Below are 27,171 nucleotides of genomic sequence, written 5' to 3' on the forward strand. Positions count from 1 at the left end.
CAACTTCACTTATCATAGTTCAATAGTTCAATAGGGCAACATAGGATGCAGCAGGATACAGTACTGTTAACTTACGGATGGCATTCTCCTGAGGAGGTTGCAATACTCTCAAGGGGATGGAGGGGTGTTAAATGCAGACTCTGTCAGAATTGAGTGCTGTGTAGCTGAATCGATAGATGACATCAAATAGTAAATCACGATACTTAATGTAGTCCTACGGACTTAACAATCATCCAGACAAAAAGGAGTGGTAAGCACAATAAGCCTCTGGCTACGGTTTAAGCCTTTGGGCACCTCCTCCATGAGAGAGAGAGAGAGAGAGAGAGAGAGAGAGAGAGAGAGAGAGAGAAAAGTACATTTATCTATTTTTATAAAATGACAGGTTGTTTGGTCCATCAACAAATACCTGTGGAAATTCGAGTATTAAAGAACACCGTAACTCTGAAAATAAGTGTAGTACTGGTAATTTGTCGACATAATTATCAGGTTTCTAAATCAGTAGTAAATAGCTGGCAATTTTAAAGAACAGGACATATAATATCACATTATTCCTGCTTCAAACGCATTTGTAAGGAGAATGTTTACTCAAGTGACTTTGAATGAGAATAAACATATTATAAGAAACCAGTGTTCATTTCATTTAAGTAGAGTTGTTGATTCAAATTAATTTTCTACTAATATATATTGCAAATATTTTTTTTTTTCAATAGCCTAATCTGGAAGTGACAAATTTAAATACCCTACCTATTAAATATGAATGTACAAAACGAAAATTAGTTTCTTAAAAAGTGATTGCAAATAATATTAGCCTAATTCATTTTTCATTTAATGACTTAAATTATGTACATGCTGGGAGGGGTGGCTGGGTATCTCAGTTGGTAGAGCAGCTGGCTACGGGCTGGAAGGTCCGGGGTTCGATCCCAGGTGGTGACAGGATTTTTTTCTCGTTGCCAAACTTTCAGAACGGCCCCGAGGTTCACTCAGCCTCCTATAAAATTGAGTACCGGGTCTTTCCCGAGGGTAAAAGGCGGTCAGAGAGTGGTGCCGACCACACCACCTCATTCTAATGCCGAGGTCATGGAAAGCATGGGGCTCTACCTCCATGCCCCCAAATGCCTTCATGGCATGTTACGGGGATACCTTTACCTTTTTACCTTTTTTTTTTTTACATGCTGGGAGAAGATTGTATGTTACTGTCTCTTATCCTGGTCTGAGTCGTCTGACAACATTGTCAAATCATAGGAATAAAGAAACCACATGTCAACATTTCAATAATGGTAGAATGAAACACTGTCGACTTTCCAGTCAGTTCACTCTACAATCACAGAAATATCTTGACAATGTACGAGTAAGTTAGCGCAAGTATATTATGAGAAATTAAATTAAGAAACGCATATTAATATATTAAAACAATACACGAAGATATGCATAAGTTTAATATTCAAATTAATTACAGATGTGCAGGGCTTTAAAAATGTTATGATGGTTCACCAGCCAGGCAAAAATGTCACTAGTCAGCATGGTTGAACTATAGAAGCGCAATTAAAAAATCTGACATTTTTTTTCGCTCAAGCCAAAATTTTCACTCATCGCAGATGTGTTTGTTTTTAACTCGAGGCAATCTCGTTTTTATTAAAATATTTGCGTAGGTCCTAACATTCACCATACTAAAGCAAACGAAATGACGTTTATATAAAAGGTTTCAGAATATCGGTATAGGAAAATAAAGCAAAGATAATCGAGAATTTATATTTAATTTAAACGGAAAACACGAAAATAATTGGGTAGGGTAATAATCTACAGAAAATGAAAACTTCAAGACTATCTCAACAATATGAAAGTGTAGGCCTAAACTACTTAGCACAAGAAACTGAACTGAACAAACACTTTGACTGTTACAGGCAAGATTCATAATAGGCTACACGGAGAAGGGAGAGATGGAGGAGGAGGATGTTGGTGGTGATGATGATACATGCACACAAGATTATCCAGACATGAACAACTAGTTTTCACTTACTGTAAGTTTTCCCTTACATAAACACTAAATTTTTAACATATTAAGTAATCCTCCACTTGCTAAACTGTCTTCAGGTTTTGTAGGTAATGAAGAAATGCTGCGTACTTGCTTTTGCGCCTTTCTCTTACAAATGACTCTTCCTCCAACAACCAAGATCTAGACTTTTCTAAACTTGGAAAGAGATGCACTTTACGAAACTGTTATTCCCCCATCAGAATCTTGCTCAGATTTTAGAATAATGACCAAAGACTTGGAAGTATGAAATGACAATCAATTTATCAATTTTATTTCAGTGTCTATACAAACTGATAAGATAATAAAGCTTTGACATAATCTTATATCTGACATTTCATTTAATGCATGTCAATTGATTTACTGTTCAGGTCTCCCAATAAACATGCCAATTAACAGAGCAATCAGTCAGAAATTCAGAACTGCAAACTCCAAGACGTTACAATATGCTACTTAACATGGACAAGTCCAAAATACACTGTAACACTGTGAGGTTTCCAAATCCAATATTCCTATAAAAACATGCTAAGTAATATGTAAATTAATCTCTATTTTATCGGGCTAATACATCAAAAAATAAATGTCAATCATGACATATTTATAATTTGCATTTATAGCGCCGGTTATTAATTATTTAAAAATTCTTAAATTATGTACCCCCACATTTAGTATCTACAACCTTCTATTCAGATCATAAAAACATCATAGTGACACACAGTAAGCAGTAAATATTACATTGTATAAAGTAATAACAAATTACCTGTAACTCTACTGTTCGATTATAGCCATCCTTTTCATTCACTACATGTTAGCATTAAAGTTCACTGATTTTTTAACATGACAATACAGTCAAATACCTTAATATTCCTCTATAACAAATCAAAATTCTTATAATTTTTTTTCCACATCGTGAGTTCTGCGTTTCACACCTCCATGTGCAGTAACAAGCTCCTATACGCTCCCAGGGATAATAATCAATAGCCAGTTTTAGGCCCTGCCTTACCCAACACCCCAAAGGCGTATACTCCAATATGCTTTCTTCCTACTGTAAACATTTATACAATCACATGCAAGATAATAACATATTGAAAAATGAATGGAGGGCAACAGTTCTACCTCAGTGAACGTATAATGCATTCTTCATGCTTTGAAAATTCTGATTACAATATTTCATAGCTCTATTTTTCTCCACCTTACGTCAACAAATGAAACAAATGACGACTGCGCAGCTGGTCCGGGGAAAGACAAATGAGTAACGAATGTCACATAAAAATAATAATAAACGGTGATTACAAAATAACATAATATTTTCAGTTTTGTCACATATTTAATGTAATAAGTGTAAAAATGTACGCCAGTGCATATGTAACTAATACAAATTGCAGTAGAGTATTCTATCGAGTGTCTATGTTTATTCAAAAACGCTGGAAGAGCAAAAAAGATCGTAAGGTTAGTAACTCGATAGATGTTTTAGTATATTTCGGATTAAAATGGCAAGTACGGTATGTATATACTTAGCACATCCGTGAACAGTTGCAGCAAAAATTAATAAAAGTCATGTAATTAAAAATGATTCACTACTATTAAGATTAAGTATACATTTCTGTGACGCTACTCAGTGAAAAATAAGTTTGGTTATGTTTGTTACAGTCAATGAAGAAGTATTCAGTTGACAGAGCCCTAGAACATTTCGATGACTTCTATAAAACAGTCTACGGTAATAGATGGCCATCTATTCGTCTTGCCCTTCTTTCACCACATAAATATTGTGCTGTCATCAATAATTATGGTGATTCTGATGTTGCAATGTCTGATTTACAGGTAAGGTAATGTTATTCTGGATATAAGGTAGGTGTGGTGAGTGTAGAGGGTAAGGGAGATATCCATGTTCTGAAATTTATCCTTCTTTTTCTTCATATTATCTTAATCCTCTATCTTTTTTCTTATAGGCATATATCTATCAATTTATTGGTTGGATTTTATACTTGTTTCAGCCATCTAAACATTTACATTGTCCGCCGAGTTAGCTCTGTGATAGCGCGTATGCCTCCAGACTAGCCGGCCCGGGTTCGATTCCTGGCGGAGTCAGACATTTTCATGTAAAATGGTGCAATGATGGCGGTGCACAACTTCTAATCACTAGATTGTCACCAATATGCCTGGGTTAAATCTAAATCTCTCCGCAGTGCATATAAAGAGAAGGCATATGTCACTGTAGATAGTGATTCGTCCGTCGGATGGGGACGTTAACACTGGCGGCCTCCTTGGTGCTATTCAACAGGAGTATGCTACATGCTTGCACCGAGTTTCCCCTTCTCCCTTCCTCACCTTCACCATTCCCTACAATACACTTACACGAACACTTACACATACACTCACCTAGTACACGACATAACTCTTCATAGATACACATAATGCATAACGTGGCCCGCCAAAGTGGTATGCAACTTGAAAATGGGTCACAGTCCTGCCATCTATCTGCAGTATGTGGAACCCGAATCACGTTAAGTGAAGTGGGTAGGCATTAGACACAGACACACACACACACACACACACACACACACACACACACACACACACACACACACATTGGATCTTATTGTTTTACCTGTTAGTTATCTTTCCTAGTAATTACCTATTTTTATTTTAAAATTCTGTTAATGTGTAGATTTCATTCACATATGTCAGAATGTTCGCACAAGTGTATTTTCAAGTTTCTGTTTAATATGGGATTTCTATGGATTACCATATGTGTAGTTCTTTCGCCTAGGCCTATTTCATCTAGTTTTTAGTACCGTAAATAGGCCTACACGCGGTATGTTCTCAGTGTTTTTATTCAATAAGAACCAGTTTTCTTAATTTCTTAACGAGATTTTTCACACGACCTATTGTTTCTTTGCAGAACCTGAACGTCAGGAAATTTTGGTGCAAATTGTCTCTTTTCACCCTTCCACAATCTCGCTCTTGAAAATAAGTCTTTAGCATTAAAATCCTTTGCTGTAATGTAAGATTACCAGACGTCCACGTTTCCCAGGAACAGTCCCCCGAACAAAATTCGTCCCCAGAATGTCCCCGAATTTAATAATTTGTCTTGGAAAATGACTTCCTGCCCACAACTCCAAATGTTGATTGAACTATCCACCTCTGTGTCTTCCCGGAAGTAATACTTCAATGGAGAAAGTCTTTTCTTCAATGAACATGATGTGGACATCTCAAAAATCCAGAATGAGTTTAGAAACTGTTCGAGCCATAAGTTACTTGCTAACTTATTCAACTTCAACATGTCCCTTCAGGCATTTGGTGTAACATTTGGAATCAGAGAAGACCTGTTTAAGAAATTCACTATCAATTTAAGTAGTAGTTAAGTAGAATGAATATCTTAGTATGTAAAAAGAACGAGTATTTTATTTCTTTAAAGTTTGTAAAGATAATATAGCCTAAGTGAATGTGTGAAACTAACAGAAATGTTAAGAGTAGTTTTTTCATATGTCGATATCTGCCCCCGGAAATTGTGAAAAAAAATCTGGTAACCTTACTGTAATTCGTACCTACTTTTCGTGCCAGGCTGAAGCTAACACAGCTGTATGAATAACTTAAAACACGACTGCTGTTTTGTCCTCACAGAGAACTGATCTACTGTATAAACTATCTGTACAGTGAAGTCAGCTGTAAGGTCAAGGTGGGAGATCAGGCGCATGCACTTTAAATAATATCAATTATATAGTGAATTTATTACACGTCAACTGGCTATTGCAAGTACTGTTGCAGTACCGGTTACCACCAGCTGCCTGAATAGAATGCGAGGGAATGTTCTGTACTGTACCTATTGATTTTATTATACAGTACTTACTTTGAATTGTTATTATTGCTATTATTATTATTATTATTATTATTATTATTATTATTATTATATTGTTATTACAGAATATTGGCGCCTTAAATGTGAGAACGTTAATAGAATTAGAGAAAGAAAACATCCAGAACAGAAAGAAAGAAGAAAGGAGAAATAGGGATTTGGAAAAAATTTTCAGACTTGATAAAAAGCTGGAAGATGTGATGATTAGCAAGGAGCGGGAAGAGCTGAAATCTCTCTATCCTCAGACAGAAGAGACTGAATGTTCTACTCTCCCATCTGAAATCTCAGCTACGAGTGGAAGTACTTACAGCAACATTTCTCATGAAGCACAGAGCAGCACAAATACTAATGTAAGTGTACTATTGTAGTAATTTTAATACAAAGAAATTTGTAGTTAATTGGTGAACTAAACTAATCCTAACGAAAAGGTGCATGAGGACAGAATGGCTAGATTGTCTCCTTCAAGGCCAGAAACTCGAGATGCAATTGTGAAGAGTACAAGCGAAGTAAATGTGTGATAGATGAAGACAGCTTTGCGGCAGATTTTCTCCAGGTACTTTCGTTTCTCCTGCAATTATTCTAGCAATTATCGTCCACTGTCACTGTTACTTATCCTTATCTAGGTTCAAAATTCTGGAGGATCCAAGTTGGAATTGGTGGGGCACAAAGACAATGTAAGGGAGGAGCAGGTTTTATTGGAGTTCTTTCCTTTTTTTTTTTTGTTGTCATTTTACCAATTCTTCTCATCATTACATTATCAACGTCCCACAATGAAGTTTCCTGGACTTAAGAACTAGTGACTCAGCTATACTTTAGTTAGTAAGTCAGTCAATCATGTCGGTTGTTAAGTCTGTCAGACAATCAGTTCAGTTGATCAATCATTGAGACTGATCTGACAGCGAGGCCAGTTTCAGGTTGTTTGGTTAGTATCGTGATTCACTGTCCGGTGGGTCTATCAATTCAGCTACAACATCCAAGACTGACAGACTGTACGCACAACAACCAAAGACGCCCCTCCATCCTCTGGAAGTTCTGAATCATCATCAGATCGATTCACTATTTGGTGCAATCTGTCAATTCAGCTACACAGCACCCAGGTCAGATGCAGTTCGTCTCCCTGGGACAATTTCTTCAGTCCACTCCAATTTTGACATACTATAGTCGCGACGCTATTATTCCCGGCGAGACTCCTCCTCTTTGCTTACGTCTTAGGAATTCAAGGCTCTATAAAGTCTAGGTAGGTAGTATCGTTCGTCATTTTTGTTCTTTCGTTGCCGAGCTACCAGACGAGGGATCTATTTGCCACACCGTTAAACGTTATCATGTCGTAGCTCCTAGGATAATAAATCAAACACACTGTAATTCAGCAAATAATTGAGCGGCAAATAACGTCCTCATGTGCTTTCTGCAAACGTCAACGAAAGAGCAAAATGGCGGGCGATTATATATTAAGTATTTATCCAGCCTTAGTAAATGCTTTACATCTTCATCAGCGAATCACAAGACGCACACATTTAAATGTAGCCGACCTGCAACGTGATTGGCTGCCGGAATTAGAGCGACGGGACTATAGTACCCAGTTGGTAAAATTATATTAACCGCTGTGCTCTGCTGCTACAGCGAACTGTGAACAAGTGACAAATCCCGTCCACATCGAATGCAGACTTCCTTTGATGTACCAACAAGCGACGGATTACTTATAAAGTCAAACCAAACAATCAGTTCGCCTTCGCTGGATCGTCCATGTGTTCCAAATTCAGTCCGCAAATGCATTTATTCGTTGTTTGTTTGCTATGTGTGTACGCACCTTAACAAGAAGACTGTGTAATTTACAACTTTGATTATCTATTGACAGAGGAATGTTGAAGACATAAGCGGTGGTGACTTTGGGAAGTCGTTGGAGGTGAGTCTTAAAGAAGCTGAACTTGACATAGAGCGAGTCATTGATCCAGCCAGTGGGGTTTCAGCATCTGCACTATATGAGTATGTGCCAGCGACCCGTCTCAAAGGCATGGAAGACTGGATTGCAGAGTCGCACCATTATCGATATTACAGGAAAGACGTGGACTTTCCTGTCCGTGTGGAGAATGAGTATAATCTTTTATTTCCTGAACACCTACAGGTGAAGTACTGCTGTTGTTTTATGTATTGTACGATATCCTGATTTTGTTGTTAAAAATTTAACTGTATTACTTTTCTCATGAACCAGAAATTAATTCGAAGTATAGTACCAAGGTATTACTAACACAATTTTAAGGGGCTCCAGAATAGCCTGTCTCTATAATGCTAAAATGATGCTTATAAAGTGCAAGTTTTCTCAGAATCTATGTGGAGTTGGTAGCTGAAATTCTTACAGGTCATTTATGAGAGTATTGGCTTTAATTTAACACAGGGATTTTTATATGTCTGGTGTCATTGGATAAATACAATTTTTTTAATTGTGTAATTAATTTTTACTCCCATTTTTGTGATATTTATACATGTAATTTCAATCATTATTATTAAAAAAAAATGGCCATGTCTAATTGACCACAAAGGTCTTTTAAACATGCAGCTGTAATTTTCAAAATTGTTAAGTTATATATGAAACTTTTGGGAAATACAGTAACTTGATTAGAAAATAAACTACTATGACGTAGTAGTTGGTAGCTTTTAACTTTTTAGATTAACCTAAATTAACAAATGCTTCTTTGTTTTAGGTGCTTTCATTCGAGCGGGGAAATATATCTTCTTTCCCACCACCAAAACGTGGATCCACTGGAGTTCTTAGTAAGAAATGTTTGAATATAGACAATTTACAGAATTGCTTATAATTAATTCTTTCAAAAAGTACTTATGGTAACTTTTGCATAACAATATTCTTACTATTTTACAGAAGTGTAATCTTCTAAATGCTGTATTACACATGCTATAAGCTGGTCACAATAATTATTAAATTAAATTTATTAATTATTAAACATTTCGTAGAAGTAGGTAATGCTGAATCTATAATGAAGTGTTTCATATTTTCTAGATGTGATGTACTACTGTTCTTTGCTGTTCCATCTCCTCTATATCCTTGTTAGTAAACTGTTTCTCTATTTAGTGTATCCGACTTTTGAGCTAGCAAGTGATTTCTCACCAAAGGAACCAGGTTTCGATCTCAGGTATGTCCCGAAATTTTCGGTGGACATATTGCGTGTGGAGAATATTTCTCTTACCAGTCCTATTTCACAAACATTATTACTGTTGTAGGCTACTTTCATTAGGAATCTGAATAGCCTCTGTAGTTTAAAATAATTACTAAGTAAAGAACTCCTCTTCCTTCCTCCAGATGCGTTTCCCATTTCATTTAGGTACCATTAGCCTATTTGAAATTTGAATAACATTTCTTTATTTCTTTCTTTCCTCTGTGATGATTATTTACTGTAAACAGAAGGTTTATTGAAGAATTCTTTGATTAATAATTTATTTATTTAATCTGACAGGATTAAGGCCATAAGGCCTTCTCTTCCATCCTACAAGATAGCACATATAAATACAAAAAAGAAATACAAGCACTGATGAAAATAATACAGATTAAGTTAAAGCCCTATAGAGGGTCAACAGAGTCAAAAGAACACTATAGAGCTCCCATCGAGCTAATACAAGAAAAAAAGAAAGAAAACAGAGATAGCAATGATGATATTGAATAACTGACAATAATAATAATAATAATAACAACAACAACAGCAGCAGCAGCAGCAGCAGCAGCAGCAGCAGCAGCAACAACAACAACAACAACAACAACAACAACAACAACAACAACAACAACAACAACAATAATAATTTTCAATTTTACAACAGCATAGTTACAATATTTACTATATGTCATGGGTTAATGTGAAGTTGCACAATCTGACATGTGTTCAACAAGCAATTCCACGAACTAGAATGTGATTTTGTAATTTAAATTTGAATTTTGATATTGTCCGACAGTCTCTGACATGGTCAGGGAGAGAATTCCAGAGGTGTGGAATAGATATATGCTGAAAGATGATGAGTTAGAAGGATGTTCTGTGCAGAGGAATAGAGAGAAGGTACATGTTCCGGGTTCAAGGTAGTGAAAGGTAAACAAAACGAGATGCTAGGTAAGAGGGTGTGGAGGTGTGGATGATTTTAAATAGTAATAAGAGAGAGTTGAAGAGTGGAGTCCAAGACAACAATTCTAGTGACGGTGTTACATGATCGAATTTTCTAATGTTACAAACGAAACGAACGCAGATATTGTGAACACGCTGTAGTCTATGGGCAAGATCAGTATTTAGATTCGTGATAATCGAAGTGGGGCATCACTAAAGTTTGGATCAGGTTCTTTTTAAGGCTGAGAGGTAAAACGTTGGTTAAGTGTTTGAGGGAATGAATTATGGAAAAAGTTTTCTTACATATGTAGGTCACTTGACTTTGAAAATTTAGATTTGAATCTAAATATCCCCTAAATTTTTTACTGTTTTACTATATGTAATTGTAGTATTATTTATTTTTGTATTTGATACAGTGGCTAGATCTATTTTGTTTGATGCTCGTTGGTGGCCCATTATTATAGCTTGTGATTTGTCTGGATTTAGTCTGAGTCCAAATTTTTGCACCCATTGAGCTACAGATGCTAGATCTTCATTAATTCTGGACCCAGAGTCATTGATTGTACAAGTTCGGGAATGATTGTAAAGTTGTAAGTCGTCAGCGTATAGGTGGTGTTTTGAATATTTTAAGATCTTTGTTACGTCGTTTATATAAAGCGTAAAAAGTAATGGCCCAAGAACCGAGCCCTGAGGGATTCTGGCCTTGACGGTTACGCCAATTGGAAGAATGACCACCGGCTGATACACATTGTTGACGTTCGCGAAGGTAGGAATCGAACCAAGCAACGGCACTGTTAGAAAGATTGTAGTTTTTTAGTTTACATAAAAGGAGATCTGTGTCAACTGTGTCGAAAGCCTTGCTGAAGTCTAGTAATGTCAGTAGTGTTAATTCTCCTCTGTCGCTAGCTTCTCGAGTGTCTTCAATCACTTTTAAAAGGGCAGTAGTAGTATTATGTCCTGCACGGAAACCAGATTGGTAGTCGTCAAGTAAGCAATGCTCATTGAGGTAGTCAGTCAGTTGCTTATGTACTACGCGCTCCAGTGCTTTTGACAGAGCTGGTAAGATGCTAATTGGTCTGTAGTCGTTTGGGGATTTAGGAATTTTATTTTTCGGGATAGGTCTAATGAGGGCTTGTTTCCAAAGTCAAGGATATGTAGAGGTTATGAGTGAGGCGTTAAAAATGTGGGTCAAGGTTGGTAGTATTACGTCAATAATTTTCTGGAGCAGTTTTATTCCAATCCGATCTGATCCTTCAGCTTTGGTCGAAATACGCTTTATTGCCTTCTTTACGTCATCATGTGAGCGGTATAGCTAGTCAGTTAATTCTGTTATCACTTTCTTGTATTTTCTTCTGTACCAGTTTCTGAATTCACAACATACTGTTTGATTTTTGGTGAATAAGGCTGGCATTGAGACTGATTTTCTTCTCTTTTTCTGTGCTACAACTTCTCTCTTAGAAAAGCAGTTTGGCTTCAGGAAGGGAAAAGGTACGATAGATGCAACTGGACTGCTACAAACAATCAGCGAAAAATATCTAGAGAAGAATAAAGAAGTGTATATAGTATTTGTGGACTTAGAAAAGGCTTTTGACAGAGTGGAATAAACTGATGGTGATCCTAAAAAAAATTGGTGTGGATTGGAAAGAAAGAAGGCTCTTCAGTAATCTTTATATGAAACAACGAATCAAAGTCAAGATAGGAGAAGAAATGTCAAGGAAGTGAAATAGGGAGAGGAATACGTCAAGGATGCCCCTAATCACCTACCCTGTTCAACATTGACTTGGAGGATTTAGTGAAGAACTTGTTTCAGAATATGGGAGGAGTGATGATAGGAGGAAGAAGAATGAAGTGCATAAGATTTGCTGATGATATGGCGTTGTTAGCAGAAGAGGAGACGATACTAAGGGATATGCTACTGGAGCTAAATGACAGCTGTGAGCAATATGGAATGAAAATAAATGCAAATAACACGAAGACCATGGTCATAGGAAGAAAAATAAAGAAGGTAAACTTGCGAATTCAAAATGAGGCACTAGAGCAAGTGAACAGTTTGAAATACTTGGAGTATACTATAAGCAGTAACATGAACTGCTGCCAGGAAGTTAAAATGAGGATAGCAATGGCCAAGGAAGCTTTTAACAGAAAAAGCATCTTCTGCGGACCTCTGGAAAAAGAACTAAGGAAGAGACTAGTGAAGTGCTTTGTGTGGAATGTGGCATTGTATGGGACAGAAACATGGATATTACGACGAAGTGAAGAGAAACGACTAGAAGTATTTGAAATGTGGATATGGAGGAGAATGGAGCATATGAAATGGAATGAATAAGCAAAACATATGGTTCAGGAAGAACCCATGTTAGTGCTGCTTACCTTGTAGCCTTCCCGCCTCGAATTTTTGTTGACATGAAGCAGTCATTTTCTTTTATGAAAGTAGTTACCATATATTATATAAATTTACGTGTGGTACATTATCGTAGGATTGTTAGGTATTTTCTGAGTCCTTCATCAACCCTCTCTTTAGTGTCGGACATGAGAAAAATAGCTATGCAGCTGACAATGCAATCAGAAAGCCAACTAGATGATTATGACTGTCTTCACAGGTATATAGAGATTTTGTGCTATAACGTCATATCCATTTCCAAATAATTTATAAAAAGAACATTTAAAAATATACTATTTTGTGTAATAAAGATATATTTAAAAGAACATTTACCTTTCCTCCATAATTAAGAACTGTAGAATCGATTTAAAAATAAAATTATATAATGCAAGTTCTCCATTTATGTTACTCTGTTTTCTTCTTGCTTATGCCCTGCAGTTTCGAAAAATTAAAAATACATTGTCTAAAACTAATACCGATTTACTTTCCTTGAATAATCTATGTTCACTTGGGTGTTACAGACTATTATCTTCTGAATGGTGCTTCACTATTGCCAGTACTGGCACTAGATTTGAATCCAGGTGACCACGTATTGGACATGTGTGCTGCTCCTGGAGGAAAATCTCTTCTCATGTTGCAGACTTTGTTTCCAGGTTTGTTTTGAAACTTCAGTGTTTCATTGTCAAGATGCCTTTGCATGCTAAAATTTGATAACATAAGTGGAATACCCAAGTGTTGTTTCTAAGCTCCTCTTGCATTAATTGTTTTACATTAAATTATTTTATTAATACGGTTTTTATTTTAGTGAATTTACGTCAGATATGTAAAACAATTCTGTGGTTCAAGGTTTTGTGTTTTTGCGCCATCTTATAGATGCAGAAAATCCAACATTTTACAGTTCATGATGAGGGAAGGCAAGAAAAAATGAACCTATCTGTTGGGTCCGTAACCAAGAACTATTCTCTAGGACTGGACTAACTCTTGGTAATATATTCAGTAAATAGGTTCAATTTTTCCTGCCTTTGCTAATAATAGATCCAACACGTAGTTATGTAACATTGGATATTTTTACATATGACAATGGTGATGAAGTTATAAAATGTGGTATGCCTACAGTTGTGTTAAAATCATTAGCTTTAGAAATAATTGATAAAAGATTTCCTATACTCAGCACATTTTGAACTGGCGGATCAAGGTCACACACAAACCACGCATGAGTCACTGAACTGAAAACTGTGAGCTGAAGTACTGATAATCTCGCTGTACAAGCTGACTTTAGTTGAGGAGAATGGTGCAGGAATGGGGTAAGCACTCATGACAAATGCAGTCCATTACTTGACCTTGATCCACCAGTTCGAAATGAGTTGACAATAGTCATGAATGGTTTCATATTTTTACTGAGGATCTTTTTTATCTACTCAAAATGTTGCTGGTACCCTGGAGCTACATGTAAACTTTTTCCATTCTACAAATCTGTGGGATATGGTACTACAAATTTTGATGGTGAAATCGAAGCAATGCTATAAAATCTTCTATATCGTATTACTCTGTTCAGTCAAGCAGTTATACTTTCAGATTCAAGAACAGAAGCCTAATATTGGACATAACTTAGTGTCCTCTTGTATACTTGTAATCTCGAATATTTAAAATATCTCCCCTTTTATTTTTTAAGCAATTCTCGTGTGCAATGATAACCAAGAATCCAGAACAAATCGAATCAATGCAGTCCTCAAGCAGTACCTCTATGACCTGGACAAGTGGAAGAACCAGCTGTTTGTTACACACAAAGATGGCAGAGACATCAATGAAGTTGGTATATACAATAAGGTAAGTATCTTTTATGTAATCACACGTCATTTGTTAAGTGTCGAATTTAAAAAGAAATCATCCGGTCAAGAAGGTTAAGAAATATTCGTCCTGAAATGTTACATTATGAGAATCTAGACATTAAAAACGACTTGATCGCATTTTCTTTTATGTAGTTATGTCACTCATTTAATTCTGAACTGACTGCTAGTGAGATTGTGCATACGCTACCATTATTTAATTTACTTTTTGGCCATAAACTGGTCACTTACAGTAAGATGATACAATGTGAGTTTTTTTTTTTGAAAGGTACCCACATATTTCATATTTTTAAATTTAGGTACATTTTTCTCAGAATGCATTATGAAAGTAAGACAATGAGTAGTTAATTTTCTTGGATTGTGGGGTGGGGGGGCAGCAGGTTAATTTAGAAAGCTAAAAATATAAGTATATAAATAATATGTACTGTAATCTGACTAGGATCTCATCATTGCATCGTTTTATGGATACATACTTCATTATCTCGTTACTAAGGGCCGTATTCATAGACATTTTTAGTGTGGGCTTCTGGTGGATGATCAGCGTTTTTCGTATTCATAAACCAGTGTTACTGATAGGATATGATTTGAATTCTGTACAAGCAACCAGTGGATAGCCGGGACTAGCTTAGTACACTCGTAGCGTGTGCTGCAAAATGTCTATGAATATGGCCCAAAAGTTTTAAGGTTCTGTGTCCCATATGTTCAGATATAGGCCTATGTACAGTAGTGGCAAAAAAAACCGGACTGACCATTGTAGCTGATTTCAGAGCCTTGCTCACTCCAGAGCACGATAGACTGGTAACTAAGACTTTCGTGGTTCGAATCCTGCCTGGGAAGAAAACTTTTTTTTGTTCCTCATTCAAGTTTATTCCCAATACTTTTCGATTGCAGTGATATTTTACTACTTAATTAACTTATTATTCCCAGAACATGAATTTTACCAGCAATCGAAAAGTATTGGGAATAAATTTGAATAAGGACAAAAAAAGTTTCCTTCCCAGGCAGCATTCGAACCACTTAAGTCTTAGTTGCCAGTCTATCGTGCTCTGAGTGAACAAGGCTCTGAAATCAGCTACAAGGGTCGGTCCGGTTTTTTTTTTTTTTTTTTTTTCCACTACTATACTTAAGTTTCAAATTTTGTGTACTTAAATTTTGAATCTGACTGATTTTGTTTTATTCAAACTTGAAACCATATAAAATTTTTCAGTATAATTACTGCCACAGCTTTTCAGATTCTGCTTATATATGTGTCCCAAGCTGGTAACATGTAAAATTATATTTGTGTTACACTCCATAAGAGCTTGTAAGCCACAGCTTAGCATTTTTATGTTTTCTTTACAGATTTTAGTTGATGTGCCTTGCACAGTAGACAGACATAGTCTACATGAGAATGAAAATAACATTTTCAAGCCAACAAGAACGAAAGAAAGACTCATGATACCAGAAATGCAGGCTGCTCTTTTGAGGTAATGGATCACATTACATTTGGAATCAGTGTCAAGTCTCTGCATACTCGAATATCATCCTGTTGACATTTTTACGTCTCTACAGTACTATTTTCGAATGTTGGGATCTGGCAGTTTGACAGTTGCTGTGAATCAGTCTTTTCTTCTCTTTTCTTTATTCCCACTAATTAATTGTTCCTTTTATCTAATTTTACTGAAATAGTGGCATATGAAGAAACCTTGTTATTTATCTGAAGTTCGTGGATTCAAACCCAGGCCAGAGGGATGATTTTTGTAGCACAATAAAAATCCTTGGCATAGCTTCCTTTGGAACATAAGTGTCAACAGGTCTCGTGTCTTAAATTAACAGCATGTTAAAGAACCTTCAACCAGGCAAAATTACTGGCTACATAGTCCTAATTGATAAAGTTCCTTGTTTGTGAACAGTGTCTCTTTCTGTAAGCCAACACCTCAATTAAGACTGCACATCACACACCTAGTAAAATACTGTTGTAAGTCGAAAATCACATATTACTTCCGTAAATTTTTTCCGCTCTTTTACTAGTTGGAGTTATGAAATTCTAATAATAAAGTAGTAAATTATCCCAGGTTTCGGTACCTATTTATTAAAATATTTTTGTGCGAGATCGTGCGTATTTGCTTGTTTTCCGCACAGAACCAATACGCGGTAAGTGTGAAATACCACATTCAGTATTCCCAACGTAACACACATAACAATTTCCCTCTTCTTACCGCTTAAGCGCGACATTCATTTTACTGCTTTAGGCTTTTAACATATTATTTTTAGAGACGTTTAACATAGTAATAATTATAAATTGGAAACTTACCACTGCAATTTCACCTAAATTGCACTGTTAATTACTCTTTTTAAATATTTGCAAAAATTAAGTAAAGTCTACTACTCCACGAAAGCTATTATATTCCTGATACAAATAACATTAAGGAAGCCGTGAAAAAATCAACAAGACTCCAGATGCCGATGTTATTACTGCAATATGTTATATAAATAATATTGTTAAAATATTAAAATGAAAAATAAATCATTACATAGCCTTACCGTTTGTTTTAAGTTCGCATTTATAGACTGGGGGAAAAAAAAGACAGACGTATATCACGGCCTGCTGGAGTATAGATATTTTTGTTTTCTAAAGTTGCCGTCATTAAACAGAAACCAAGATGGAGATTTCATTGCAACTAATTAGAAATTCGTCTTTCAGGTATGTAATAAACGATCTTCGCACAAAATAATGTACGATACACGAGCGATATGTTTGTTTTCATGTTCTCGGAAATTAGAAAAGCTCAACTACGTTTCGCTTTTTCAATCTCTTCCTCGAACATGAAAACGTCAACATACTGCTCTTGTAACGTATATTACTATTACAGCAGTGTTTTACTAGGAAATACCATAGCTTTACAAATCACAATTTTCGAGTTACGGCACTATTTTACTGAGAGTGTGACATGTCCATGCAAAAGTCTCTTGAGACCACAGAGGTCTTTGGCATACAAAAGAGAAAACAAAATAGAAAAAGTGTTAAAACATTCTAAGGCTACATTTTTCAAGGAACCGAAGTAAAAAAAAAAAAAGAGACTTAAATAAAATATGACTTGCATTAGATTTAGGAAACCGAGTGACACGGATTAAATTTTATACCGAAGTAGTAACCAGTTTTAGGCAGTATTAAAGTAATCTAAATGGTACTGCAACACAAACACTTCTATTTTTTCAGTAATGCTCTGAAGCTGGTGCAGCCTGGTGGCACTGTGGTGTATTCAACATGCTCACTGTCACCTATTCAGAATGACGGCGTAGTGCACATGGCTTTGCGCAAGGTGTGGGAAGAGACAGATGTAGAAATTGTAGTCAAGTAAGTATGCTGAGACTGCTTTCATTTTATATTAAATACAGGGCTACTTCTTTTAGTTCTGTCCTTTTATTTTAAAGTTGCTAATTCCACTGGCAGCAAAATTAGGACATTCAGATGTTTAAATTCAATTTAACATTCTTATTTAACAATTCTTTTAAACGACAGTGGCTATTTAGTGACGGTAATATGATAATTTTAAGTAAATGTTTAACGTACTTCTCCAACTATGGGAGCTATTCACAAACGACAGTGTGATAAATTGTAATTATAACTCTTCAAACCTGAATCACGTAAAGTGAAGTGGGTAGGCATTGGATATCTAATATATCTTTTCCAAATACAGAGGCTATTCACATATGATACGATGACAATTGTAATTATTTAAGGCCCCTTGTAAACTAGAAGCTATTCAGATACTATAAGAGGAAATAATTGTAATTTTTAACATTTCGTTTAAACTGCAGTATAATTTAAGTGTTCGTGTAGGCTTCCGCGGCTGGTGAACATGGTGTGTGGATAAGCTTCAGGGCTTCTACCGCGTTGTCTTGGTGTTGGTGGCTGACGTTTCGACTGCTGTGTTGTGGCCATCTTCAGAGCAGTTGTTGGATAAGGAAATAGTCGAAAAAAAAATCGAAAAATCGAAGGAGAATTGGGAGGAAAATTTAAAAGGTACGCAAAACGCGTCCTTGCAAGGGGTTGGGGGCTGTACAAAACTAAATATGTGAGCTCCAAGCCTGTTGGCCACTAGTCTCACTCCGGGTTACGCTGCTCCCCTGAAGGAGCTCTAGAAAATTTTGAAGGGGTAGCCGAAATTGGACGTAACCTCTTAGGTACCACATACGCGAGGGGGGCTGAGACTGATCAATTGATCACGGAACGGGGCGAGGAGGAGTTGGCTGGTGTGTGCCGTTAGGATGGCAAGACGCCGTCATCTGTTGTTCGATGACAAAGCAGGTGAAGGCCGTCGGAAGAAGCGCCGTGAAATCTAAACTGCAATTTGAGAGGTCCCTGTCCTTTCAATTTGCGACTTATTGAGTGACCTCGTATGTTTAATATACCATTAATATTATCTGAAATAGGGCATACATAATTTATAAGAAAGGTGGAATATATATGGGGAAGGGCATATAGGTCCGTGGCCCATTTCTTATAGGGCTCATCCCGACATTTGTCTTACGCCTGAGGAAAACCACGGAATACCTTAGGCAGGATGAGTTGTCTCATATAAGAGACTAGCCAATTTGGCTATTATGTTGGAGGTCATGAGCCTTGTTGATTTGTCTCAATTTCGAGACCAGCCATTTGGCTATATGATGGCTCAATTGCGAAGAGGGGGGAGAGATGTGATTGTTAATTAGGGGGATTCATGGGGATATGAGTGCAGGTCCGTGGCCCATTTCTTTTAGGGCTTATCCCGACATTTGTCTTAGCGCCTTAGGAAAACCACGGAAAAACCTTAGGCAGGATGAGTTGTCTCAATATCAGAGACTAGCCAGTTGGCTCTTAGGTTGAATGACTCTATGAATCGATGGATATATACTAGCCAATTGGCTCTATTAGATTTCCATCGATCAACAAAAGTAGATAATGTTATGGAGGGATTTTGTTTAGCCCAGTTAAGACAAGGTCATTTTACAGCGGTTGCACTATCCAAGGAGTCTCATGGAGTTGAGTCGTAGCTACCAAAACCTGGGAGTAGCGCCAGCCTCCCTGTCCTCCTGTCTCAATAGTATAGCTAATGGACCTGTCTGGTGTCTACGCCGTAACCTAGGATCATACTGGCCGAGGCCAGATATGAGCGGGTTGGGGTTAGCACGAGCTTCCGCATACAGGTTCCTAGCCAGTCGAGCAATGAACTCGTCTATGGTTGGCAACTCTAGTTCATCATGGAACTTTCTTCTCGAGGCGACTCGGGGGAGATGGGTAATGAGTCGAATCACCTGGTTTTGGACAACTTGGAGTTTACGGAGATGGGACACTGCCGCAAACCCCCATGCGGGTGCGGCATAGGTAATGACAGAGCGAATGAGGGCCTTATACATGGTAAGTCCTACCCTCAGGTTGTCAGGAGTTAAGGCCGCCAGAATGGGATAGTGTCTAACTATCAGCCCGTTGGCCTTACGAAGAAGGGATTGGATGTGATCTCGGAAGTTGAGATGAGAGTCCATAATGATCCCTAAATATTTAATTTGGTTCATCCACGGCATTTCTCGTCCGAAAAGTGTGGGTGGTGGTGGTATGTCTTCGAGCCTCGCTCTTAGTGAAAAGAGTATGGCCTGACATTTCTCTACATTGACCTTGATTCTCCAGTCGTGGAACCACGGCTGGAGGTGATCTAAGATCGACTGTAATCTACGGGACGCTAATCTATAGGTTTTGCCCATCGCCAAGAGGGCAGTGTCGTCTGCATAGATATACAGATGACTACTTCTGCCGTGGATATAGCGAAACGGGAGGTCATTAATGAATATATTGAAAAGTATGGGCCCGATAATGGAACCCTGTGGGACTCCTGCGTGAATTTCACGGGGGGTGGAGAAACTAGTGCCTACACGGGTTTTGAATGTACGGCCTCGGAGGTAGTTAGAAATGAGGCGTATCATTCCATCTGGGACTCCCATGCCCAGTAACTTAACGAGGAGTCCCTCATGCCAAACCTTGTCGAATGCTCGCTCGATGTCCAGGTAAGCTGCAGCTACTACACGCTTCGTGCTCATAGCCCAGGTAATGTCCTCCGTCATGCGGAGTGCCTGGAGTGTAGTGGAACGACCAGGGTGAAAACCGAATTGCTCGTTCCTGATTTGGGGCAATACTACTTCAGTGAGGCGTCTATGTATGACCCGCTCCGCCAGTTTGCTGAGACAACTGAGGAGACTAATAGGCCTATAGTTGCTTGGATTCGTCTTATCCTTTCCGGGCTTTGGAAAGAGAACTACGTGAGCTTCTTTCCAGGGAATGGGATAGTGACCGGAAGCCAAGATGTTATTAATTATCTCTGCTATGCGCTTCATAGCTGACCTTGGGAGATGCTGCAATATAATTCCTTGGATACCGTCGGCTCCTGCGGCCTTATGAGGGCCGAGGCGACGAATGAAATGGGCGACCTCGTGGGTGTTCGTAGGTCGTATCCCATTTTCCGGCTCCCTGCTAAGGAGGTCTCGAACCGATTCCTCAACAGCTCTGATATGGGGAAAGTTTAAATTTTGTTCCACGGGTTGAAAAGTGGTCTCTAGAACGTCTGCCAGTGCGGTAGCCTTCTCCTCAGGAGTAAAGGCCGTGACATCTGGACCGACTACTAATGGGTGAATAGATTGAGACGGATTGGACAGAGCTCGAGATACACGCCAGACATCTGACATGTTTCTGCTGTCCATCGTCTCAACCTTGGATTTCCAAGCATCCACGACCGTCTCGTGGACCGCCTCACTGATCCGCCTGCGCAAGCGGTTCATTTCTATTCTATGTTGATCTAACCTAGTACGCTTCCACAATGTTCTTGCTCTATTGCGGGCGATCTTTAGGTCTCTAATATAGGCTGGGAGCTGCATCCGTCCCGGTTGTGAAGACCGTTTCGGTATAGCAGCAACCATTGCCTTCTTTATGCACTCCGTCAGGTCGCTAACTGACCTATCTATCCCTGCCGGAGTGACTTCAGGGGGGAGTGGTGGAAGCGTAGCGGCTACCTGGTCTTGAAAGAACACCCAGTCTGCCGCCTTGTAGTTGAATTTCTCAGCGGTTGGGGAGAGTTCGACTGGGTGCATGATCTCCATTATCACCGGTAGGTGGTCGGACGGAAGATCATCCAGGGTTGTTAGTCTCGCTCTAGTTGTGAGACCTTTCACCAGAGCGATGTCTAATATGTCAGGCAGTTGATTTGCAGCATCCGGTACGTGTGTGGGTTCCCTAGGGGCCATCACGACATATCCGTTTCCTGTAGAATTAAGAAAAAGCCTATCGCCCTGCCGATTGGGGCGTTGACAGTTCCAGCTAGCGTGCTTCGCATTGAGGTCGCCGGCGACTACGAATCTATCGGATAGACTTGTCACTATATCTAAATCGCGTTCATCTAGTATGCCCGGAGGACTGTAGGCAGCCATAAGCAGAAAGGGGAGTCTGCCTATGTAGGCTCTAATAGCCACTGCCTCTAATGCCGCTAGCTGGGGAAGGAGATACTCACAGTGCGCGATCGTAGAACGAACGAACACCGCTACACCTCCGCCTCTTCTACCTGCTCTATCTTGTCTATAGACTTTAAACCCCGCGCATCTTAAATTTACTTGGGGTGTCAGGAACGTTTCTGTTATAAATGCTACGTCTATATTATTAGCGTCTAGGAAAGCCCTGAACTCATGTCTATCATGTCTAAGGCCCCTGGCGTTCCATATACACATCCTAGCAACTCCGTCACTTCGTCTGGCCATTGAGAGAAACGAGGGAGGTTAGGAGCTTAAATATCTCCGGGAGGGCAGACATAGGATTCTCCATAAGGAGAACTATCACTTTGGTTAATCCTTCTAGGATTGGGGCGAGCGGGAGGTTAGGGTTTGCTAATTGCAACGCCTCGGCAAAGTGCTGAACTTGGTCCAAGGTCGCGCCTTGACCGGTCGGGCCTTTCGAGGTGCTTGCAATAGCTTCCTGCTGGGCCGGTGGGACAGGGGCGGAGATGGACTCTACCGTGGTAGCCTTGGTGGCTTTTCTGCTGCCCCTGTTGCGCTTAGGGCGCTGAGAAAGGGGTCCTACATTATTGGCAGCAGTTTGGGGGGCTGTCGCTGCCACGGTGGACCACAGAGGCGCGGCTACGGGCACTTCCAAAAGCGAAGGGATGGTCGCCTGCTGCTGCTGCGTTTGCTGCTGTTGGCGGACCGGCCCGAGTTCCGTGCGTCGCTCCGCACGGGGCCCCTGCACAGGGGCGCGAGCCTGTGGCTGCGGCTGCTGTTCTCGGAACAGCTGCTGCTGCCTCGCAGCTCGCTCCACACGCTGCTGCCGGAGCCACTCGTATTGGAGCGTCCGCTGTTCCTCGAGCTCTGCCCTCCTCCGTCGGGCAACCCTGCTCGTTCCTTCCGTGGCATCTCTAACCTGTAGTGCCACGGGACACCCTCCATAATTGGCGGTGTGAGCGCCAGTACAGAGTGCGCATGTAGCGGGGACATCGTGCGGCTTGCGACAATCTTTAGTCTTATGGGGGCGTGCACAAGCTCGACACATAGGCTGCGCTTTGCAGCTAGCCTGCGTGTGGTAGTACCACTGGCAGTTGCTGCACTGAGGCGGGCGCTTGCTGGGGACGTAGTCCTCAACTGTTACCCTCATCAGGCAGCACTGACGCAAGGCTCTCATTCTATCCCGGGTTTCGGGGGAATTCTCCACATCGACAATGACCATTGGGAGTTTGGCCTTTGTCCTTGATGAGTGCATCCTCGTCACTCGCCGGACGATTATGCTTTGGAATTCCAGGTCGCCCTGGATGTCCTCCTCATCTGTGTGAATATCTATTCCTCTTAGAACGAATCGCAGAGGCTTGTCGTTCTTGGGGCGCAGCAAGTTGTACGCTACTCCCCGTTCGGTCAGGAACCTGCAAAGATTTGCGTAATCCCTTTCGCAAACAGTTTTCACGGCCGTCCCGCCGCGCGCCCTGTACGAGCATAAGCCCAACGGTTCGTATTCGGCCTTGAACTCTAAGTTCAGTCGGCCCAGCGAGCCAGTGAAGGCTGGCGTAATAATAACGGGTGGGATATCACCACGTCGCCTAGTGAGGGCAGTCTCAACATCATCTTCCTCGTCCTCACTCTCCGACACGTGAGTACGAGCTGGGGAAGGGGGGCGGGGAACTGCCTCATCTACCTCAGGGGCAGCAGCCGTCTCCTGTGGGGCCTCAGGTTCGGCGGGGGGTGCTGCCTCCTCGGTCACGACTTGAAGAGTCGCCGCCTCCAATTGCTCCAAGGTAGAGAGAGCCGATCTCTCTTCCTTGGTGAGCCCACTAGCGGAAGGAATGCCGCCCTGCTGAGTCTTAGCTGAGCCCTTATTCTTCTTCTTTTTGGCCTTAATGACCTGAAGTGCGCCGGACCCAGATGGAATCGACGGCACTTCATCAGCCAAGACCGTAACACCACGGCTATTCAGTCCGCTAGGACCGGGCAAGTCAATACGTGTCACCTCAGTGACCTTGGGAGCTATCTTGGGAGGGGTGGGCTTTCTCGGGAGTCCTGAAGGGACTGGGATGGTGGTAGGGGGACGAAGCTCAAGGATCTCCGCAACGGGGACCGGGACAGGCGGCGTCCGTACAGGACCAGCCGATCTCAGGTTCCGACGCCTGGGCGGAGGAGTAATCTGCGCGGGACGCGACACGCGCAAGTAGGAGGTGGTGGGCCCTGTCTGGCTAGTGCAAACTAGCAACCGCTGTACGCCACCTGCAGTAGGATGGCTCGTGGCCTTGTTGCTCTTAACTGGAGCCATTCGAATTACAGATTCGATCCTGTCAGGGGGGGGAGACCTAAGCGGCACTCTGTCCGCAGTGCAAGAACCTGCTAGGCCCCTTTCCCACTAAGGGTGGAAGCCCAGCAGTTACGCCCGACTGGTCGCCGAAGCCTAGCCCGGTTAGCCGATCGCAACAAGCGTTGCGGAGCCCGCCGGGGACCGTCGGTTTGGTTCGCTAATTTCGTTGGCCCTGATAAGGGCCGGACGAAAATTTGCGTAGCCCTCAGAAGGGCCGGGCAATAGTAGAAGAGTGGAGGGCGGAAAGCAAATTAGCCCGAAGGCCCTGCCTTTGGGCAGTCACTCCGGCACGAAGGCACAGAGTCTCTCCCTAGCAGGAAGCCTGCCTAGGGGCCGAGGACGGCTAGGGGTCTCCTCGAGAGAGGACCCAATCCCCGACCGGGATCCGCCTGGCCTAGGGAAGTTAGTGCGCACAGCCCTCCGTAGGCTGCGCGGCTTTCTTCGCGCTGAGCGCCGGTGCGGCAATGGAACCAATAGGCTGCTCTTTAAGAAGTGCCGATTACGTAGGTGTCCGCTGCCTGGCCGACAGAAGTACGATGCTCGGCGCCTCGAGCCTCCCTGGCCGAGAGCTGCTTGGCTGCTGCGCTCGCTTGCTGCTGTAGAACTGAGGAATCTGGTTGGTTGTCCGCTGTAGCTGCTTTCGCCGGTGCGCCAATCAGAAGTTCTCAGGACACGTCTTGCTCCTTTCACGTCCAAGAAAGTCGCTCCTCTCATCTCAGGAAATAGTCTGCCAGCTCTTATATATATAGTAGTCTCGATGGGGGGAGTACTTGCTGTGATAGGTCGTAGGTTCTCCTTCTGGCATCTGATTGGTCCTACGTTGTCCAATCTGGTTGAGATCTGTATGAAGCGGAGTATTCATATTAAATACTGGCCCTCATAAGGTCCGAAAGAGTGACCTTGATACCGTGCCTGATGTCCGGATGAAGGGGGGGGCGCTGCGTACATGTGGAGACCTGGTTTCTCGTTCCTAAGTCTAGGTCGTAGGTTCTCCTTCTGGCATCTGCTTGGTCCTGCGTGGTCCAGTCTGGTTGGAGTCTGTGTGAAGGGGAGTATTCATATTAAATACTGGCCCTCATAAGGTCCGAAAGAGTGACCTTGATACCCATCCGGTTGGAGTCTGTGTGAAGGGGAGTATTCATATTAAATACTGGCCCTCATAAGGTCCGAAAGAGTGACCTTGATACGGTGCCCAATGTCCGGATGCAGGGGGGGGGGGGGCGCCGCATACATGTGGAGACCTGGCTTCTCATTCCTAAGTATGATCTTGGAATAGACTTCCCCATGAGTTGCTGAGTTGTAACCCCTCGTCCTTGTTGATGTTGTTGGGATGTTGTTTGATGTGGAAGGCTTCTTTAACCAGTCTCCTGTATAAGTTGTTTTCTTTATCTATTATCTTGATATTGTCGAATTCGATGGCGTGGCCTGAATCTGCTATACAGGCTATTCAGAGAAGATAAGATTACAATAATTGTAATTCAATGCCCTTTCTATACACTAGAGAACATCCTAAGATTAGGTTGTAACAGTGGTATAACAGTTATAAGAAACCCGAACTATTGCTGAAAATCAGTTTTTCAGCTGTAATTTCCACCACAAATCTCACATAATCTGGCTGGATCGAAGCTTAGTCTCTTTTGTCAAGAAGTCGTTAACCGACAGCTGTGACTGGGACATGCATGTTTTAATTTATAAATCTCGGACTTTTTTTTTAACTGTTTTCATTTAAAATCGTTTACATTCCATATGTATCGTAGATTAGCGAAGTAACATCCCAGCATTGTTTGTTTCACAGAGACTTGACGGCAGCCCTGGAACCCACACAGTGCTTATTCAAGCTAGGTCATGATTTTGGACTCAAGTATGGCCATCTCGTGCTTCCATTCCTGCCATGTAACTTCGGACCTATGTATTTTTGCAAATTAGTCAGAACAAAGTAGTTTTTCATCTGTACCTGAATAAATAAATAATTTACATACTAGAAACTGTTACTCAAGTGTCTTGATCTTGGAAACCCCACAGCTGCTCTTATTCCTACAATTTAACTTCTACAGAACCAAATGATAGTGAACCCTGTTTTACAATTTTTACATCTCTTAGAATTCCTGAAACATACTGAAAATGAAATAAATGACTACAACTACAACAGTTTTCAGTATTTCGACTAGTCATTACTTTCGATATTACATGTAATTTGTATGTATAATATGTTCTCATAAGTCTTAAGTCAATATTTAAACCAAACCTAATATACTTCAAAACTATAAATACAACTAAAATTAAAATCCTCGCAATTAAGGAAATTAAACTCCTAAGAACAAAAATTATTACTGGTAACATTATTCTAGAACAGATGTATAGTTTTAAATTATCTAGAATGTCGAATTGCATATGACCGACCAAGGGACCAGGAAATAAAACTTTCTGGAATCCTACAGCTACTAGAAATAATAAAACTCATATTATTGAATAAAAGAAACGTAAGATGGACTACAAATTTCCACCCACAATTTGCAACAAGTGATTACTAAACATGGTTAAAAAAAAACAATAGCCTTCAGGGGAAGAGACCCAATTAGAGGCAAAATTGTTATAAATGATACAGTGAAATTTATAAGCTTGTGCTTGCCATTTGGGAAAAGGAAATTGTACCAGAAAAATGGAAGTTAATTGTACCTACCGTTAAGAAGGGGGACAAGAGTAACTGTAGTAACTTTCGAGGAATATCACTTTTATTGACATACAAAATTTTGTTCAATATTGTTTTGAGAAGATTAACTTCATATGTAGATGAAATTATTGGGGATCATCACTGTGGTTTCAGGCGTAATAGATCGACTATTGATTGGATTTTTTGTATTCGATATTGGAGAAAAAATGAGAGTATAAGGGTACAGTATAAAGTGTTAGTTGGGAGGCCGAGACGTAGATGGGAGGATAATATTAAAACGTATTTGAGAGAGGTGAGATATGATGATAGAGACTGGATTACTCTAACTCAGAACAGGGACCAATGGCAGGCTTATGTGAAGATGGCAATGAACCTCTGGGTTCCTTAAAAGCCATAAGTAATATTCGATCCATACTGGTATACACAATATTAACGTTATCTCATTAATATTCAAATCTAATT

General features: G+C 40.3%; 2 protein-coding genes across 2 annotated transcripts in view; one reads left to right on the forward strand and one right to left on the reverse strand.

The window, feature by feature from the left end:
- LOC138712362 (uncharacterized) overlaps positions 1–3,275 on the reverse strand; it is a 21,719-nt gene extending 18,444 nt beyond the window's left edge. The window contains exon 1 of the mRNA XM_069844031.1: positions 2,790–3,275. The gene's annotated coding sequence lies outside the window, so the exon portion shown is untranslated. The remainder of the gene's footprint in view (positions 1–2,789) is intronic.
- On the forward strand, positions 3,245–26,029 carry l(2)10685 (5-methylcytosine rRNA methyltransferase l(2)10685). The gene is made up of 10 exons (XM_069844032.1): positions 3,245–3,478; positions 3,680–3,850; positions 5,954–6,235; positions 7,741–8,007; positions 8,585–8,654; positions 12,887–13,018; positions 14,038–14,192; positions 15,554–15,678; positions 17,412–17,549; positions 25,834–26,029. Exons 1-10 carry the CDS (start codon positions 3,377–3,379, stop codon positions 25,976–25,978), a joined length of 1,587 nt encoding a protein of 528 aa, XP_069700133.1. The 5' UTR covers positions 3,245–3,376; the 3' UTR covers positions 25,979–26,029.
- The last annotated feature ends 1,142 nt before the right edge of the window (positions 26,030–27,171 follow it).

This window comes from Periplaneta americana, chromosome 13, assembly GCF_040183065.1.
Source record: "Periplaneta americana isolate PAMFEO1 chromosome 13, P.americana_PAMFEO1_priV1, whole genome shotgun sequence".
Lineage (NCBI taxonomy): Eukaryota > Metazoa > Arthropoda > Insecta > Blattodea > Blattidae > Periplaneta > Periplaneta americana.